Below are 17,474 nucleotides of genomic sequence, written 5' to 3'. Positions count from 1 at the left end.
CAGAACAGATACTCGTGCTCATCACACAAATATTAGTCCCGGGTGTGATTGGAACCACACGCGGCGCTACGGTTATTGCGACGAGGTGACCACTACAACCACACAGACAAACATGCACTTGGTGATTAAGATATTATTATTATGTAAGTAAGGAAACCCAAATCTCTACCGAATTAGGTATTTACAAAAATTACTACCTCCGTTGCGCAGTGGTTAAGGTCGCCACGCCCGAACCATTGCGTCGGGAGGTCGTTCGATTCCCACACGGTACAATTTGTGCGATCCACAAATAATTGATTCGTGTCTGATTGTACTTTGTGTCCGTTGTTTGTATGTTTGTAAAAGTCTCTACACAAGAGCAATACTTAGTGCGGGAGTTTTAAAACAATTTTTTTTTCAGATTTTCAAAATACATCATCTTTTCTTTTACCAATATTGCAACGATTATTGAAAAATAAAGTTAAAATTTCCAATTTATTGCCTACATTATTAAGTTTAGAGTCTAAGGAATGGATTTCGGCCTCAAGGATTCCAATACCAACAGTTTATGGCCTAGCACTCTCTTTAGAAACCAATAAAGATGATTTTCTGTCAAAATTTTGGCAAATTTTGGACAATGTGAAAGAAATTAATAAAAACAGTTATATCAAAACACTTTTGTATGCAACGAGAGCCTGTTTTCAGTGCTGCAATGAAAATAATTTCAGGTAAGCATTTATGTATAACTAACTTTTACCCGCGACTTTGTCCGCCACCTAAATTTTCTCAATGCGTCATTTTCCCGGGGTAAAATAGCCTATGTCCTTTCTCGGGTATCAAAATATCTCCATACCGAATTTCATCCAAATTGGTTCAGTAGTTCAGGCGTTATTGAGTAACAGACAGACAGAGTTACTTTCGCATTTATAATATTAGGAAAATGACGTATTCCCATGGGAATATTCAGGTGGCGGACGAGTAACAGCTAGTAAATAAATAATTAAACGTATTTTTACAGGATTATAACGGATTTCGCGGCAAAAGTGGAGAAGCCCAGGTGTTTGACCATAATATCAATTTACTTAGAACATTTGCAAGACGATGATGGATCTATCCAGGAAATGTTGAAAATACTGGCTTTACAAGAATTACTTGATGGAGAGCATCCTATAGAAGCTATGAAGGTAAGTGTTCATTCATTCATTCAGTTATTTACTCTGTAATCCATTCATTCAAACATTTAATAATCAATCTTTCATTTAATTGTTCATTCAATCATTCGTTCGTTCATTCATTTAATCATTCATTCAATCATCAAACATTCATTTATTCAATCATTCATTCAATCATTCAATCAATCATTCATTCAGTCATTCGTTTGGTCCTCCATTCAATCATTTATTCGATCTTTTGTTCAACCACTCAATTATTCCTTTAATCATTCATTCAATCAATCATTCAATCATTCGTTCATTCAATCATTCCTTTAATCATTCATTCAATCAATCATTCATTAAATCATTCATTCAATTATTCCTTCGATCGTTCATTCATTTACTAATATTATTCATTTCAGGTAGTCTATGGCGGTCTGAAATTCATAGAAGACGATATGAAAAGAGATATTATGATGTCTATATGTAACTATTGTAAAAATACTTCGATTCCAATAAGAAAGCAAGCTTTTACAGTCGTTCTGAAAGTCTTTCAAGGTAAGTTTAACTGTTTTATACTACCTTCATCAGTCTAGCCTTTCTTCCAACTATGTTGTAGTCAGCTCCCAGTCTCACCGGATGCAGCTGAATACCAGTATTGTACATGCAGCGACTGTCTATCAGACCTCCACAACACAGTTACCTGGGTTATAACACGATACTAAGTAACACTGCGCGTCACACTTTCAAGCTTCTGTCTACTGTTAACGACTGCCAAAGATCTTTGAAAATAACAGCCGGGACCCACAATTTAACGTGCCTTCCGAAACACGAAGGAATTCGATATGTGCGAAATGGTCACCCATCCACAGATCAACCTCGGCAAGCGTGGCTTAACCTCAGAGATCGATCTGCGCGGCTGTTGTTAACTAAGCTAGTTAGTTAAATAATTATTTGTGCGATCCACAAATAATTGTTTCGGGTCTGGTTGTACTTTGTGCCCGTTGTTTGTATGTTTGTAAGTCCCCACGACACTAAAGCAATTCTTAGTGCGTAAGTTGTATTTTAAAGTAAATACATAAAATAAAGAAAATTATTAATAATACACAATTTTTTCAGATATAGTATTAACTAAAGACGCTCACCCATCCAAAAAGCGAGCGTTAGACAGCACACCTATTTTAAACACCATGAATGACTTATCAGATTACAATAGTTTGATCATAAAGGAGTTAGCATTGGGTTTATTTGATAGTAATGCTGAAATATCAAGTTTGGTGAGGGAAGGAATTGAAATTTGTCTTTCAAAGGATATAATTATAAGGTAAGTAGTTTGCAGTAAGCAGTGATAGCCGAGTGGTATAAGTTGACACCTCCCACGCAAGTGGTCGCAGGTTCGAACTCAAGGCAAACTCACCAATGACTTTTCGAAGTTATGTGTGTATTAGAAACTAGCTGACCCGCGCAACTTCGCTTGCGTCACATAAGAGAATCATAATTTTCTCCGTTTTTGTAACATTTTTCACTGGTACTCTGCTCCTATTGATCGTAGCGTGATGATATATAGCCTATGGCCTTCCTCGATTAATGGGCTATCTAACACTGAAATATTTTTTCAAATCAGGCCAGTAGTTCCTGAGATTAGCGCGTTCAAACACACAATCTCTACAATTGTACCCTCTTATTCATAAAAATATATGAAGTTATAAAAGGCTTAGGCGAAATTATAGCCTTCCTAGATAAATGGGCTATCTAACACTGAAATAAATTTTCAAATCGGACCAGTAGTTCCCGAGATCAGCGCGTTCAAACAAACAAAAAATCAAACAAACTCTTCAGCTTTATAATATTAGTATAGATAATTGTCACTTGTTACAACGGTGAAGGAAAACATCGTGATGCAACCTTGCATGTCTAAATTTGTTTAATACATTTATTGAGGGCATGCAAAATCCCCAACCCGCACTTGGTCAGCGTGGTGGACTCAAGGCCTAACCCCTCCCTCATTACGGGAGGAGACCCTTGCCCAGCAGTGGGACATTAATGGGTTAAATTTTAAGTAGTTTGAAGCAGAAACCATGAAACGTATACTGTGCGATTGTGATGCTTTGGGAAGGAAAATAATGGATCTTCTAGGATGCGGTTATCCTAGTACACCCGGGACTAATATTTGTGTGATGAGCACGAGTATCTGTTCTGAGCTTGTTAATGTAGCTATATAAGTATGTATTTACAAGTATATAAGTATGTATTATCAGTTATTTACAGTACAAGCTCTGCTTAGTTTGTAATCAGATGACCGTGTGTGAGTTGTACAATGATATTTATTTTCAGATACGCTGAACTTTTCTACATAATATTTTATTTTGATAATAATATAAATATACAACTGTCGGACTGTGTGTCAGTATTTCTGGAAATGTTATTGAAAGATTTGAAAGACCAAGAAGGTTTTAAAGATAATCTATTGAGTGACATACCTTTGCCTGTGAGGTGAGCTTTATTTTGTTTCGTATGCACCTGAACTTTACCGTTATGTGACACTGACCCTGTGACACTGACACTTATGACACTTACTCTTATGTGACACTGACCCTTATGTCACTGACCCATATGACACTGACCCTTATGACATTTACCCTTATGTCGCTTACCCTTGTGACACTGACCCTTATGACACTTACCATTATGACGCTGACTCTTATGTGGCACTGACCCTTATGTGGCACTGACCCTTATGTGGCACTGACCCTTATGTGACACTGACCCTTGTGACACTGACCCTTGTGACTCTGACCCTTGTGACTATGACCCTTATGACACTGACCCTTATGACACTTTACCTTATGTGACACTGACCCTTATGGCACTGACCCTTATGACACTTACCCTTATGCGTCCCTGACCCTTGTGACACATACCCTTGTGACACTGACCCTTGTGACACTGACCCTTGTGACACTGACCCTTGTGACACTGACCCTTGTGACACTTATCCTTGTGACACTTGACCTTGTGACACTTACCCTTACGTGATACTGACCCTTACGCCACAGACCCTTATGACACTGACCCTCTTACCCTTATGACACTTACCCTTGTGACTCTGACCCTTATGACACTGACCCTTATGACCCTGCCCCTTATGACACTTTACCTTATGTGACACTGACCCTTATGATACTGACCCTTATGATACTGACCCTTATGATACTGACCCTAATGTGACACTTACACTTGACACTGACCCTTATGGGACGCTGACCCTTATGACACTGACCCTTAGGACACTTACCCTTATGTGACGCTGACCCTTACCCTTATGTGACACTGACCCTTATGACACTGACCCTTATGACACTGACCTTTATATGACACTTACCCTTATGACATTGACCCTTATGACACTTACCCTTATGACATTCACACTTATGACACTGATACTTATAAGTACTGAACCTTATGTGACCCTGACTACTAACTGGCATTCTCTGGTCTTTGCTTACCCCTGTCGGAAGAAGGCGTGATTCTATGTATGTATGTTTATCAAGTAATTTATTTATTTTTTCAGCGATTTGAACACATTCACAACTTTGACCGTATCTGGAATGAAAATGAAACAAAAACAAGGAAATAATCGTAAGTATTAATATCTTGTTAATATCCCACTGCTGGGATATCCCCCCGTAATGATGGAGGGGTAAGGCCTTGAGTCCACCACACTGGCCAAGTGCGGGTTGGGGACTTTGCATCCCCTTAATAAATGTATTAACAAATTTTAGGCATGTAAGGTTTCCTTCACGATGTTTTCCTTCACCGTTAGAGCATGTGATAATTATTTCTTATACACACATCACTTGGAACACTCATTGGTGTGTTCCATAGGATTTGAATCAATCACTGTTTTGTACCACTGCGTCGGGAAGACGTGGGTACGATTCCCACACGGGACAATTATTTGTGCGTTTCACAAATAATTGTTTCGGAGTCTGGTTGTACTTCGTGTCCGATGTTTGTAGAAGTCCCCGCGACACAAGAAGAATTCTTAGTGCGGGAGTTGTCTTATAAAATGAAAGAGTTCCGCTCACCGTGTGGTAAACGCTCAGTATGTTAACTTGTACATTACATAGGTGTACGTGCAGTGATATTTGAGCTGAGCGTCTCCGTGCTTCGAGCACGTTACAAGTCTAACTTGTTAACATAACATGAGTTCAGACAGACTTCAACTACTTTGATACTAGACCACTAACTATACGACGAACGACTGCTCAATATAAATTTAATTTTCAGTAATTGGTTCCCGACAAATAAACGTACAAATGCCTATATCTAATATTTTAGATACATTCCTACAAGCTTCTAAGGTAAGAAATAAATCTATAATAATATTACAAAGTTGTAGAGTTTGTTTGCTTGTTTGCTTGAACGCGCTAATCTCAGGAACTACTATTGCGATTTGAAAAAATAGTTTAGTGTTAGATAGCCTATTTATCGAAGAAGGCTATCCATACTAATATTATAAATGCGAAAGTAACTCTGTCTGTCTGTCTGTCTGTCTGTCTGTGCTACTCAATCACGTCTAAACTACTGAACCAATTTGCATGAAATTTGGTATGGAGATATTTTGATACCCGAGAAAGGACATAGGCTACTTTTTACCCCGGGAAAATGACGCATTTCCCGGGAAAATTCAGAAAATTCAACGGAGTCGCGAAATATCGATATTATAATGACATTGAATTAACAAAATTACGTTGCCATGGCAACTGTTTTAATGGCGGATATGTCTTAGCGCGACTTCGTTATATTAAGAGATATAAATAATTTTGTGAATATTTTTCGTGAAAAAAAAGGATATTTTATATCATCACGCTACGACCAATAGGAGCAGAGTAGGTAACAGTAAAAAGTGTTACAAAAACATGGCGTAATATGTGACGCAAGCGAAGTTGCGCGGGTCAGCTATAGGCTATATATCATCACGCTACGGCCAATAGGTGCAGAGTACCAGTAAAAAATGTTACAAAAACGGGGAAAATTATGACCCATTCTCTCTTATGTGACGCAAGCGAAGTTGCGCGGGTCAGCTAGTTTTATATATAAGATGTTATTTTTTCAGGTTAACTCCCAAATATGTTTGGAACTTTGTGTTCAAATAACTAAACGACTGCAAGGGCCGGGTCGTAGGTTCGATTTAGACTCGGTAATCGCTAAAATGCTACCAGTCATTTTGGAAAGAAAACCGAATAACCTGACCCCAATGATTTTGGAAATTGCCAGAATATTTATAAATAATAAACAAATAGATGGGTAAGTTTATATATTTGACTGTCTCCGTGGCGCAGTGGTTTAGGTCACCACGCCGCTACCGTTGCAACGGAATATAACGGTCGTGGGTTCGATTCCCACGCGGAACAATTATTTGTGCGATCCACAATTAATTGTTTCGTGTCTGGTTGTGCTTTGTGTCCGTTGTTTGTATGTTTGTAAAAGTCTCGACACAAGAGCAATTGTTAGTGCGGGAGTTGTCATTTAAAATAAGAAAAATATTTATAAAATATATCTTTATATTAAATTGGAGTACAAAGTATAATCCCCTTTTTAGTGTAATTGATATTAAATCTAATTTATTCTTTCAGGTTAAAAAAGTCAATAAATATTTTGAAAAATAAAGTGAAAAATAGTGAAGGAGAGGATTATTTAAATATATTATTTGAAGATCTTGTATTAAGAGAGAAAGGGAGGAATTTCTTTGACTTCAGGTACGTAGTACTCGTAGTCATTTATAGTGTCCAAGTGTGTGCACAATACACAGGTACACTCTCTATTCCATCACTCTCATAGTCTGGTGGGACGGATAACCGACACAACCAGTGAGAGGTCAGGCGCAGGACCATAGGCGACACGTGCTCTCCGAGGCACGAAGGTCTACGACCTCAACTTCCTAACTCCGGGCAATCTTTGAAAAATTCTTAATAGAAAATCTCAAAAAAAGGCCTGACGCAGGATTCGAACCCTAGAGATTTTGCGTGGCAGTCGCATATACTACCGACCGCGCTGTAGGCATGTATGACAATGTGTATGAATGTGAATGAAGCAATACACATTTGGTTGGTTTTAATGAAACTGGCCGCTGTAGCCAAATATCGGTCCCATTCGTACTTGGCTAGTTTTTTTAAATATATTTTCTTCTTATTTTAGTATCAAAGAAGAAACCGATATAGAAATGAGAGAAGAAGAAGAGTCTATTAAAGGTAAGATACAACATTCGATTCCTGAGTCGATCATTCTTTATGATAGTTAAGTAGAAGCATTCTTTCTGCCTAGTCTCTCTTCCAACTATGTTGTAGTCAGCTCCCAGTCTCACCGGATGCAGCTGAATACCAGTATTGTACATGCAGCGACTGTCTATCGGACCTCCACAACACAGTTACCTGGGTTATAGATCTTTGACAGTCGTTAACAGTAGACAGAAGCTTGTAAGTCTGACAAGCTGTGTTACTTAGTATCGTGTTATAACCCAGGTAACTGTGTTGTGGAGGTCCGATAGACAGTCGCTGCATGTACAATACTGGTATTCAGCTGCATCCGGTGAGACTGGAAGCTGACTACAACATAGTTGGAAGAAAGGCTAAGCGATGATATTAAATATTTTCAGGATTACAGAGAGCGTTTCTAGCGCTGTCCAATTGGGATGATATACGAATACAAGATAAGAAATGCATAGAGCAGTCGTTACCGCCGCTGTTGTTCAAAGAAAATGACTTTGAAAGCTCAATTAAACAGTATTTCGAAGAGGGACTATCTGCTGCGGGTAAGGACATATTATTATACTAGCTGACTCGCGCAACTTCGCTTGCGACACAAAAGAGAGAATGAGTGAAATTTTTCCCCGTTTTTGTAACATTTTTTACTATCACTCTGGTCCTATTGGTCGTAGCGTGATGAAGTATAACCTATAGCCTTCTTCGATAAATGGGTTATCTAACACCGAAACAATTTTTCAAATTGGACCAGTAATTCCTGAGATAAGCGCGTTCAAATAAACAAACAAACTCTTCAGCTTTATAATATTAGTATAGATTTAGTATAAGTAATAAGTATAAGTATAGATTAGTACGGGGAAAAAGTCTTTTCGCATTATAGTATGTATGAACTTGTAATAAAATCTCTTTGACTACAAGAATCACAAATGAGTACACGGTTCATTAGGTTTCTTTCAGTGAGCTCGTGAGGCACACAAATATCGAGCTTTTTTGTGCAGAGAAAAGATCTTGATATATATGTTTGACTGCCTCCGTGGCACGGTGGTTTAGGTAACCACGCCGATACCACTGGATCGGTCGAGGGTTCGATTCCCACACGGAGCAATTATTTGTGCGATCCACAAATAATTGTTTCCGGTCTGGTTGTGCTTTGTGTCCGTTGTTTGTATGTTTGTAAGAGTCCCGACACAAGAGCAATACTTAGTGCGGAAGTTGTCATTTAAAAAAAAAAAACAAAAAAAATGTAGTACCCTTATGTAGAGGAAACATTTAATTTAGATTTTTCTGTTTGTATTTTATAGATTACAATCATTGGTTTAACAAGATGGCCGCAACTTATTACTGTTATAAGTACGATGAAACATTACTACAATACAAGGAAAAATGGCTGAAAGATATCAATATGTGGCCTAGGAGAGAATTTAAAACGTCTGCTGTAAGTATTGAACCCGAGGCAACACACCAATGACTGTTCCAAGTGATGTGTGTATAATAAACTAGCTTTTACCCGCGACTTCGTCCGCCATTTTAACATAGGAATGCGTCATATTCCCGGGGTAAAAAGTAGCCTATGTCCTTTCTCGGGTATCAAAATATCTCCATACCAAATTTCATGCAAATTGGTTCAGTAGTTTAGGCGTGATTGAGTAACAGACAGACAGACAGACAGAGTTACTTTCGCATTTATAATATTAGTATGGATTATAAAGCTGAAAAGTTTGTTTGTTTGTTCGAACGCGCTAATCTCAGGTCCGATTTACAAAAGAAAATTGAGTGTTAGATAGCCCATTTATCGAGGAGGGTTATAGGCTATATAACATCACGCTACGACCAATAGGAGCAGAGTACTTACAAAAACGGGTAAAATTTTGACCCATTCTCTCTTATGTGACGCAAGCGAAGTTGCGCGGGTCAGCTTGTTATATATAATCCATACTAATATTATAAATGCGAAAGTAACTCTGTCTGTCTGTTACTCAATCACGCCTAAACTACTGAACCAATTTGCATGAAATTTGGTATGGAGATATTTTGATACCCGAGAAAGGACATAGGCTACTTTTTACCCCGGGACGGACGCGGACGAAGTCGCGGGTAAAAGCTAGTATTAGTATAGATTCAAATTTTTTTCAGGTACTCGAAACGATGAAATTGTCTGAAGAAGATTGTGTGCAAGTTTTAGATATTAAATCGACTGATTGCTTGGCTGAATGGGCTGGTAGACTAATGTTGAAGTAAGTCCTTGTTTTGTGTTATTTATATTACATCGGGGAAAAAGTATTTTCGCATTATAGTATGTATGAACTTGTAATAAAATCTTTTCTCTACACAAAAAAGCTCGATATTTGGGTACCTCACGAGCTCACTGAAAGAAACCTAATGAACCGTGTACTCATTTGTGATTCTTGAAGCCAAAGAGATTTTATTACAAGTTCATACATACTATAATGCGAAAAGACTTTTCCCCGACCTAATATGTCAAACTAATTTTTGCCAGTGTCTCCTTGCTTCGAGCACGTTACAAGTCTAACTTGTTAACATAACATGAGTTCAGACAAACACTTCAACTACTTTGACACTAGGTTCACCACTTACTATACGATCAACTTTGGCGCGGTCGGTAGTGTATGCGACCGCCGTGCGAGAGGTCTCGGGTTCAAATCCCGGGTCGGACCTAAAAGTCTTTTCTGAGATTTTCAGGTTCAGGCACTAGGTTCACCACTAACCCTTCGTGACGCATAAAAGGTTGTTCCCGGTTGTCTGCTTCTTATCGTATGGTTAGTGCTGCCGTCCTCTAACTATAATGCTGGTTATCTACAAAAACAATGTGTCGAGATATTTGATAAAAAGGCGCGAGAAAAGAAATATACAATGCTGTTTCGTAACTATCTGGAAACTGCGATTTGAAATATCTTTAGCAGCATCTGGAAACAGCATTGCACATTTCTTTTTTCGCGCCTTTTCGCGAATATCGCGAAACAAAATGCCGTTATCTACAAAATTGTTTTTGAAGATAACGGCATTAAAGTTAGAGGACGGTAGAGTGGTCAACCTAGTGTCAAAGTTGTTTAAACACGGAACAATTATTTGTGCGATCCACAAATAATTAGTGTCTGGTTGTACTTTGTGTCCGTCGTTTGTATATTTGTAGTCCCCGCGACACAAGAGCAATACTAATATAGCGGCTCGCTACATACAGCGACATCTACTGGGACCAGCGCACAACAACCAACGCGCAGTGTCTGACGTCACAAGTCCTGAATCGCGCTATCGAAGTTTGCACTGCAACTGACTATATATACAAGTTCCCGACTACAACAGTCGGGCAGCCTAGGCCCACCAGGCACGATCACCTCGCCTGGTCGGAGGATCCTCCCTTTGTGCTGGAGGAACATGATTACCTCGTTCCTCCACACTTAGTTGTAAGTAAATATGTATGTTTGTAGGTCTGCTTATTATCGAGATGATGAAAGTAATGCTGTGATATGTAGGAAAGAGGAATTAAAATGGTGTATTGAAGCTAATAGAAGAAACCTGCCGTACCAAGCTTTACAATGTATTGAGAGAAATAAAAGGTAAGTCGGATTTTCATATGGATTAATGGATTCATTATCGGATAAGATTCACGCAGAAATGCAAAAAAAAAAATTACGAATTAACCTTGATTCCAGTGACTAATTGACATTGACTAATTGATATTGACTAATTGACATTGACTAATTGACATTGACTAATTGACATTGACTAATTGACATTGACTAAATGACATTTACTAATTGACCTTGACTAATTGACATGGACTAATTGACATTGACTAATTGGCATTGACTAATTGACGTCACTGACTAATCGACCTTGACTGCATTGACAAATTGACGTCACTGACTATTTGACCTTGATCTCACTGACTAATTGACCTCCTCACCCTCATCTCATTTTGAGTTTAATTGACCTCAACCTCATTTAAACCTTAACATCATATTAATATGAATTAATTTTGACCTTATAATGACCTTCACCGTATAATGTTACAGGAACTTATTGGAAGATGAGGCATTATCTTGGTTTCACGAGAAGGTGATAGCTCAGAGATTAATTGCGATCAGAAACAATGATCACAGCATGTTGCACCGAGCTTTGGAAGCTGCAGGTAAGATCCATCATCATCATCTTATCGTATGGTTAGTGGTCAACCTAGTGTCAAAGTTGTTCAAGCCTAGCCTTTGACGTGGCTTAACGACTGTTATCTTAATTGACAACAACCGGGACCGATGTTTTACGTGTCCTCCGAAGTACGGAGACGCCTAGTTCAAATACCATTATTTATACCAGTACTGTACATGCAGCGACTGTCTATCGGACCTCCACAACACAGTTACCTGGGTTATAACACGATACTAAGTAACACTGTGCGTCACACTTACAAGCTTCTGACTACTGTTAACGACTGACAAAGATCTTTGAAAAAGACAGCCGGGACACACAACTTAACGTGACTTCCGAAAGGTAGTAGTAGTAAAGGACGGAGGTACTCGATATGTATAAGATGGTCACCCATCCACAGAATAACCTCGGCAAGCGTAGCTTAACCTCAGAGATAACTCTGAGCGGCTGTTGTTAACTAATCCAGCGTTTTTTTGGTATTAAATTTGTCCCTTCAAGCGAGTAAAGAACATAATAATTTGTGTATTTCAGAAAAACAACAAGCATCACACATGATTTCTCTACAAGAAGTAATTTTACAACTGCACAATGATTTGGGAGGTAAGTATAGCTTTCCCATTGCTGGGCAAAATTCTATTATTAGCGGCCACTCGCGACTTTTTCGCGTGGACAAACGCTTAACCCTTTACTGTCCCACTGCTGGGCAAGGGTCTCCTCCCGTAATGAGGGAGGGGTTAGGCCTTGAGTCCACCACGCTGACCAAGTGCGGGTTGGGGACTTTGCATGCCCTCAATAAATGTATTAAACAAATTTTAGGCATGCAAGGTTTCCTCACGATGCTTTCCTTCACTCTTGGAGCAAGTGATAATTATTTCTAATACACACATAACTTCGGAAAGTCATTGGTGTGTTGCCTCGGGTTCGAACCTGCAACTACTTGTGTGTGAGATGCCAACTTAAACCACTCGGCTATCACTGCTTTTTACAAAAACTATCCTCTATAAAATTAATTTAATATTATCATGTCTGCATCAACGGGTTTTAAACGCCGCGTGTGGTTCCAATCACACCCGGGACTAATATTTGTGTGATGAGCACGAGTATCTGTTCTGAGCTTGTTAATGTATCTATATAAGTATGTATTTACAAGTATATAAGTATGTTTATCAGTTATTTACAGTACAAGCTCTGCTTAGTTTGTAATCAGATGACCGTGTGTGAGTTGTACAATGATATTTATTTTTTGTTTTCAGTACTAACGAAACCAAAATTGGATTTTATTTTACATGAAATAAATCGTGAAGAAATTACTAAAGAAAACTCAATGAATTTGACATCAATATATAATTTGTCTATGGAATATTATGATGGCCTATGGGAAGACTATGGTGAGTGCTTTCACGCTTATTATAGGTTTCGATTGAGTTAAAGAAGTGTCAGTGAGAGCTTGAGTGTCAGGGTGAGTGTCAGAGTGAGAGCGAGTGTCAAGGTGAGTGTCAGTTCGAGTATCAGAGTGAGTGTCAGGGTGAGTGTCAGAGTGAGAGTGAGTGTCAAGGTGAGTGTCAGGTCGAGTGTCAGAGTGAGATTCAAAGGTGAGCGTGAGTGTCAGGTCGAGTGTCAGGTTGAGTGTCAGAGTGAGAGTGAGTGTCAAGGTGAGTGTCAGGTCGAGTGTCAGGTTGAGTGTCAGAGTGAGAGTGAGTGTCAAGGTGAGTGTCAGGTCGAGTGTCAGAGAGTGTGTGTGTCAGATATTGTGAGTGTCAGAGTAAGTGTCAGGGTGACTGTCAGAGAGCGTGAGTCACCGAGTGAGTGTCAGGTCGAGTGTCAGAGTGAGAGTGAGTGTCAAGGTGAGTGTCAGGTCGAGTGTCAGGGTGAGTGCCAGAGAGCGGGAGTGACCGAGTGTCAGGGTGAGCGTCAGAGAGTATAAGTGTCTGTGTGAGTGTCCGTGTGATGATCAATGGGAGCGTCAGTGAGAGCTTTAGGTCAGGTCGAGTGTCAGAGAGAGTGCGAGTGTCAGAGAGTGTGAGTCTCAGAGAGAGTGTGAGTGTCAGGTCGAGTGGCAGAGTGAGAGTGAGTGTCAGGTCGAGTGTCAGAGAGAGTGCGCGTGTCAGGCCGAGTGTTAGAGAGTGTGTGAGTGCCAGAGAGTGTGAGTGTCAGAGAGAGTGTCACAGAGAGTGAGTGTTAAAGTAAGTGTCAGAGAGTGTGAGTGTCAGAGAGAGTGTCACAGAGAGTGAGTGTTAAAGTGAGTGTCACAGAGAGTGAGTGTTAAAGTGAGTGTCAGAGAGAGTGTCACAGAGAGTGAGTGTTAAAGTGAGTGTCAGAGAGAGTGTCAGAGAGTGTCACAGAGAGTGAGTGTTAAAGTGAGTGTCAGAGAGAGTGTCAGAGAGAGTGTCACAGAGAGTGAGTGTTAAAGTGAGTGTCAGAGAGAGTGTCACAGAGAGTGAGTGTTAAAGTGAGTGTCAGAGAGTGTGAGTGTCGGAGAGCGTGAGTGTCATGTGTCCTTGCGAGTTTGAGTGTCTGTGTGAGCTAATGAAAATTAAATATTTTCTTGTGTTTTTCAGATGAATCTAACAATTTAGATATTTTGAACTCTATGTTCAACATCATAAAGACTATTTTAGATAATAACCTATCGAAGAATCATAATTTATCATTATCTATATTTCTGGTTCGTCTGTCTACTTGTGGATTTATTTTACAAGAAGATATTGCTAAGAAAATATTGCAAATGGTATGTTAAACCTTATTTAGTAAGAGACCTGCTTAGTCTTTCTTCCAACTATGTTGTAGTCAGCTTCCAGTCTCACCGGATGCAGCTGAATACCAGTATTGTACATGCAGCGACTGTCTATCGGACCTCCACAACACAGTTACCTGGGTTATAACACGATACTAAGTAACACTGTGCGTCACACTTACAAGCTTCTGACTACTGTTAACGACTGCCAAAGATCTTTGAAAATTACACCCACAATTTTTTGTGCCTTTCGAAACACGGAGGAACTCGATATGTATAAGATGGTCACCCATCCATAGAACAACTTGGCAAGCTTAGCTTAACCTCAGAGATCGATCCGCCGCAGTACTATTTAATATGCCTTCCAAAACAGCTGATTTTTGATAGAAGTTGAGGTGGTAGACCTCCGTGTCTCGGAGAGCACGTGTGTATGTTCGTGTGAGCTCTCGTGAGTGACGTTCGTCACACGCACTATGAGAGTGATGTAATACAGACTGTATCTGTGTATTGTATTTTAAGCTGAAATTTTCATTTCCTCTTTAATTCCCGGTAAGCCCGGTTTCTGAGGTACATTTAGCGATAGTTTATCTATTCAATAGCGTTTTTTTTTGTATAAGTTTTGACGCTATTGAATAGATAAACTACCGTTAAATGAACCTCAGAAACCGGGGGTTAGACGTTCATTTTCTAGTAAATAACTGTCACATATTTAACATCAGGTCTTCAACTATCTCTATACAAAATTTCATCAAAATCGGTTTAGCAGTGTAGTAATAAACGTGACTTTCCGTATTGGACGTTGGTGGTCGTGGGTTCGATTCCCACACGGAAACAATTATATGTACGATCAAGAAATAATTGTTTCGTGTCTGGTTGTACTTTGTGTCCGTTGTTTGTATGTTTGTAAGTCTCGACACAAGGACAAGTTGTCTTAAAATATTACTTTTTCTTACAGATTGCAACACTACTGCCGAATTTGGATATATTCACGAAATCTTTTATTAAAAATACGAAAAACGTGTTCCCTGAACATATTTGGGAACAATATGACCTAGACACCCTAAATATGAACACTACTAAACTATATTTAGAACTCATATGTGACCCACAGTACTTACTTGTACAGTACTGTAGAGAACTACTGTTTTGCAAAGGTAATTATATCCATCTATCGTATGGTTAGTGGTCAACCTAGTGTCAAAGTTGTTCAAGCCTAGCCTTTGACGTGACTTAACGACTGTTATCTTAATAGACAACAACCGGGACCGACTTTTTACGTGCCCTCCGAATCACGGAGACGCTCAGTTCAAATACCACTATGCGGTCACCCATCTATGGAATGAACGCGGCAACCGTTGATTAACCCACAGATCGTTTACCGGCCGGTGAGCACAACTGGCTTTGAGCTTTTGCCCGCATAGTATGTATGAACTTGTAATAAAATCTTTTCTCTACACAAAAAAGCTCGATATTTGGGTACCTCACGAGCTCACTGAAAGAAACCTAATGAACCGTGTACTCATTTGTGATTGTTGAAGCCAAAGAGATTTTATTACAAGTTCATACATACTATAATGCGAAAAGACTTTTTCCCCGACCTAATATAATATAAATAATTATGTTTTTAAACTCTCGCGACTAGTACACATAATATTATAATGCAACGGGTCTTCTACGCGATTGAAAATTTAAAGGTTAGGATACCTTATTTGCTGCCCGACGTTTCGATCGCATTACAACGACCGTGGTCACGAGCTGACTGATGTGGCTGCTAAGCGTCGTCTTCTTGGTTTTCACTTAGTGTACATTGTTCGGAATTGTCGGTACGGTCCGAAGTACCGACAATTCCTCCTATCCTAATCCTAACCTTTAAATTTTCAATCGCGTAGAAGACCCGTTGCATTATAATATTATTAATAATTATGTTTTTGATTACAGATCCAGAAAAATGGAATGCTATATTAAATAAGATGAAATGTAAATTATTTGATACATCGTATGGTGGTACTGACTACATCACATTAAATACTTATAAAAACAAACTAATTAGTATAGAGAACACTGGTAAGAATTAATTACTTATCGTATGGTTAGTGGTCAACCTAGTGTCAAAGTTGTTTCAATGCTTAATTCTGCCGTTCTTTCATTCGTTCAATTCGATTATTATTTCGTTCATTCATTCATTCATTATTTTAATCTTACATTCGTTCATTCATTCATTCTTATAATCTTACATTCTTACATTCGTTCATTCAATCATTCATTATTTTAATCTTACATTCTATCATTAGTTTAGTCATTCTTTTAAACTCACATTCTTTCATTCGTTCATTCATTCTTTCGTTCATTCATTCTTTTTATCTTTTATTCTTTCATTCGTTCATTCATTCTTATATTCTTTCATTCGTTCTTTCATTCATTCTTTTAATCTTACATTCTTATATTCTTTTATTCGTTCATTCATTCATTCTTTTAATCTTACATTCTTTCATACGTTCATACATTCTTTCGTTCATTCATTCTTTTAACCTTACATTCTACCATTCGTTCACTGTCTCAAAATTCTCTAAAGATATAAAATATTTTCAGAGTCTAAAATTCCTGTACTAACTACCATAGTGAAGGAATTAGAAAGTAAACTCCGCTCGGAACTCCGTATATCTCAGTTGTCTCCGGAGTTATTAAAGCCGGGAGTTCTGGAGGGACAGAGGAAGAGTCTAAGGAGGTTGCTAGCGTTGCCGCCAAACGTATATGTCGTCAAATTCGTTGAACAAGTAAGTAAGGTCAACTTGGGTAACTTTGAATCATTTGGGTAACAATGACAGTGGGAATTTGAACTAGTTTCAATTCGCTTGCGTCACATAAGAGAGAATACGTCAACATTTTCCCGGTTTTTGTAACATTTTTTACTGGTACTCTGCTCCTTTTGGTCGTAGCGTGATGATATATAGACTATAGCCTATCTCGATAAATAACAGTAAAATAATTTTTCAAATCGGACCTCTAGTTCCTGAGATTAGCGCGTTCAAACAAACAAACAAACTCTTTAGCTTTATAATATTAGTATAGATTTATTTAGGTCAAATGCTGACACTTATGATAGTCAATGATACAGAGAGTGAATTTACCACCAGTTCGGAAGGTAGCGCCAATGAGAAGAGCTGCCAACAAACTCCT

At 38.7% G+C, this 17,474-nt stretch overlaps 2 protein-coding genes across 2 annotated transcripts in view; both read left to right on the top strand.

Annotated features, from left to right (window-relative positions):
* LOC142985332 (uncharacterized) overlaps positions 1–1,797 on the top strand; it is a 98,765-nt gene extending 96,968 nt beyond the window's left edge. The window contains exon 6 of the mRNA XM_076133441.1: positions 1,753–1,797. Within this exon, the coding sequence (XP_075989556.1) occupies positions 1,753–1,782 (30 nt within the window). The 3' untranslated portion in view covers positions 1,783–1,797. The remainder of the gene's footprint in view (positions 1–1,752) is intronic.
* The window catches only part of LOC142985326 (uncharacterized), a 35,516-nt gene that overhangs the window by 10,659 nt on the left and 7,383 nt on the right, over positions 1–17,474 (top strand). The window contains exons 13-33 of the mRNA XM_076133433.1: positions 401–707; positions 998–1,163; positions 1,556–1,691; positions 2,253–2,457; positions 3,468–3,626; positions 4,705–4,772; positions 5,424–5,497; positions 6,253–6,443; positions 6,773–6,895; positions 7,335–7,387; positions 7,792–7,947; positions 8,701–8,834; positions 9,533–9,633; positions 10,846–10,974; positions 11,434–11,549; positions 12,095–12,163; positions 12,817–12,951; positions 14,122–14,291; positions 15,253–15,451; positions 16,236–16,361; positions 16,887–17,071. Coding sequence (XP_075989548.1) covers positions 401–707; positions 998–1,163; positions 1,556–1,691; positions 2,253–2,457; positions 3,468–3,626; positions 4,705–4,772; positions 5,424–5,497; positions 6,253–6,443; positions 6,773–6,895; positions 7,335–7,387; positions 7,792–7,947; positions 8,701–8,834; positions 9,533–9,633; positions 10,846–10,974; positions 11,434–11,549; positions 12,095–12,163; positions 12,817–12,951; positions 14,122–14,291; positions 15,253–15,451; positions 16,236–16,361; positions 16,887–17,071 — 3,002 coding nt within the window. The remainder of the gene's footprint in view (positions 1–400; positions 708–997; positions 1,164–1,555; positions 1,692–2,252; positions 2,458–3,467; positions 3,627–4,704; positions 4,773–5,423; positions 5,498–6,252; positions 6,444–6,772; positions 6,896–7,334; positions 7,388–7,791; positions 7,948–8,700; positions 8,835–9,532; positions 9,634–10,845; positions 10,975–11,433; positions 11,550–12,094; positions 12,164–12,816; positions 12,952–14,121; positions 14,292–15,252; positions 15,452–16,235; positions 16,362–16,886; positions 17,072–17,474) is intronic.

Source organism: Anticarsia gemmatalis, chromosome 29, assembly GCF_050436995.1.
Source record: "Anticarsia gemmatalis isolate Benzon Research Colony breed Stoneville strain chromosome 29, ilAntGemm2 primary, whole genome shotgun sequence".
In the NCBI taxonomy this organism is placed as follows: Eukaryota; Metazoa; Arthropoda; class Insecta; order Lepidoptera; family Erebidae; genus Anticarsia; species Anticarsia gemmatalis.
This window is presented reverse-complemented; position numbering and strand designations above follow the sequence as displayed.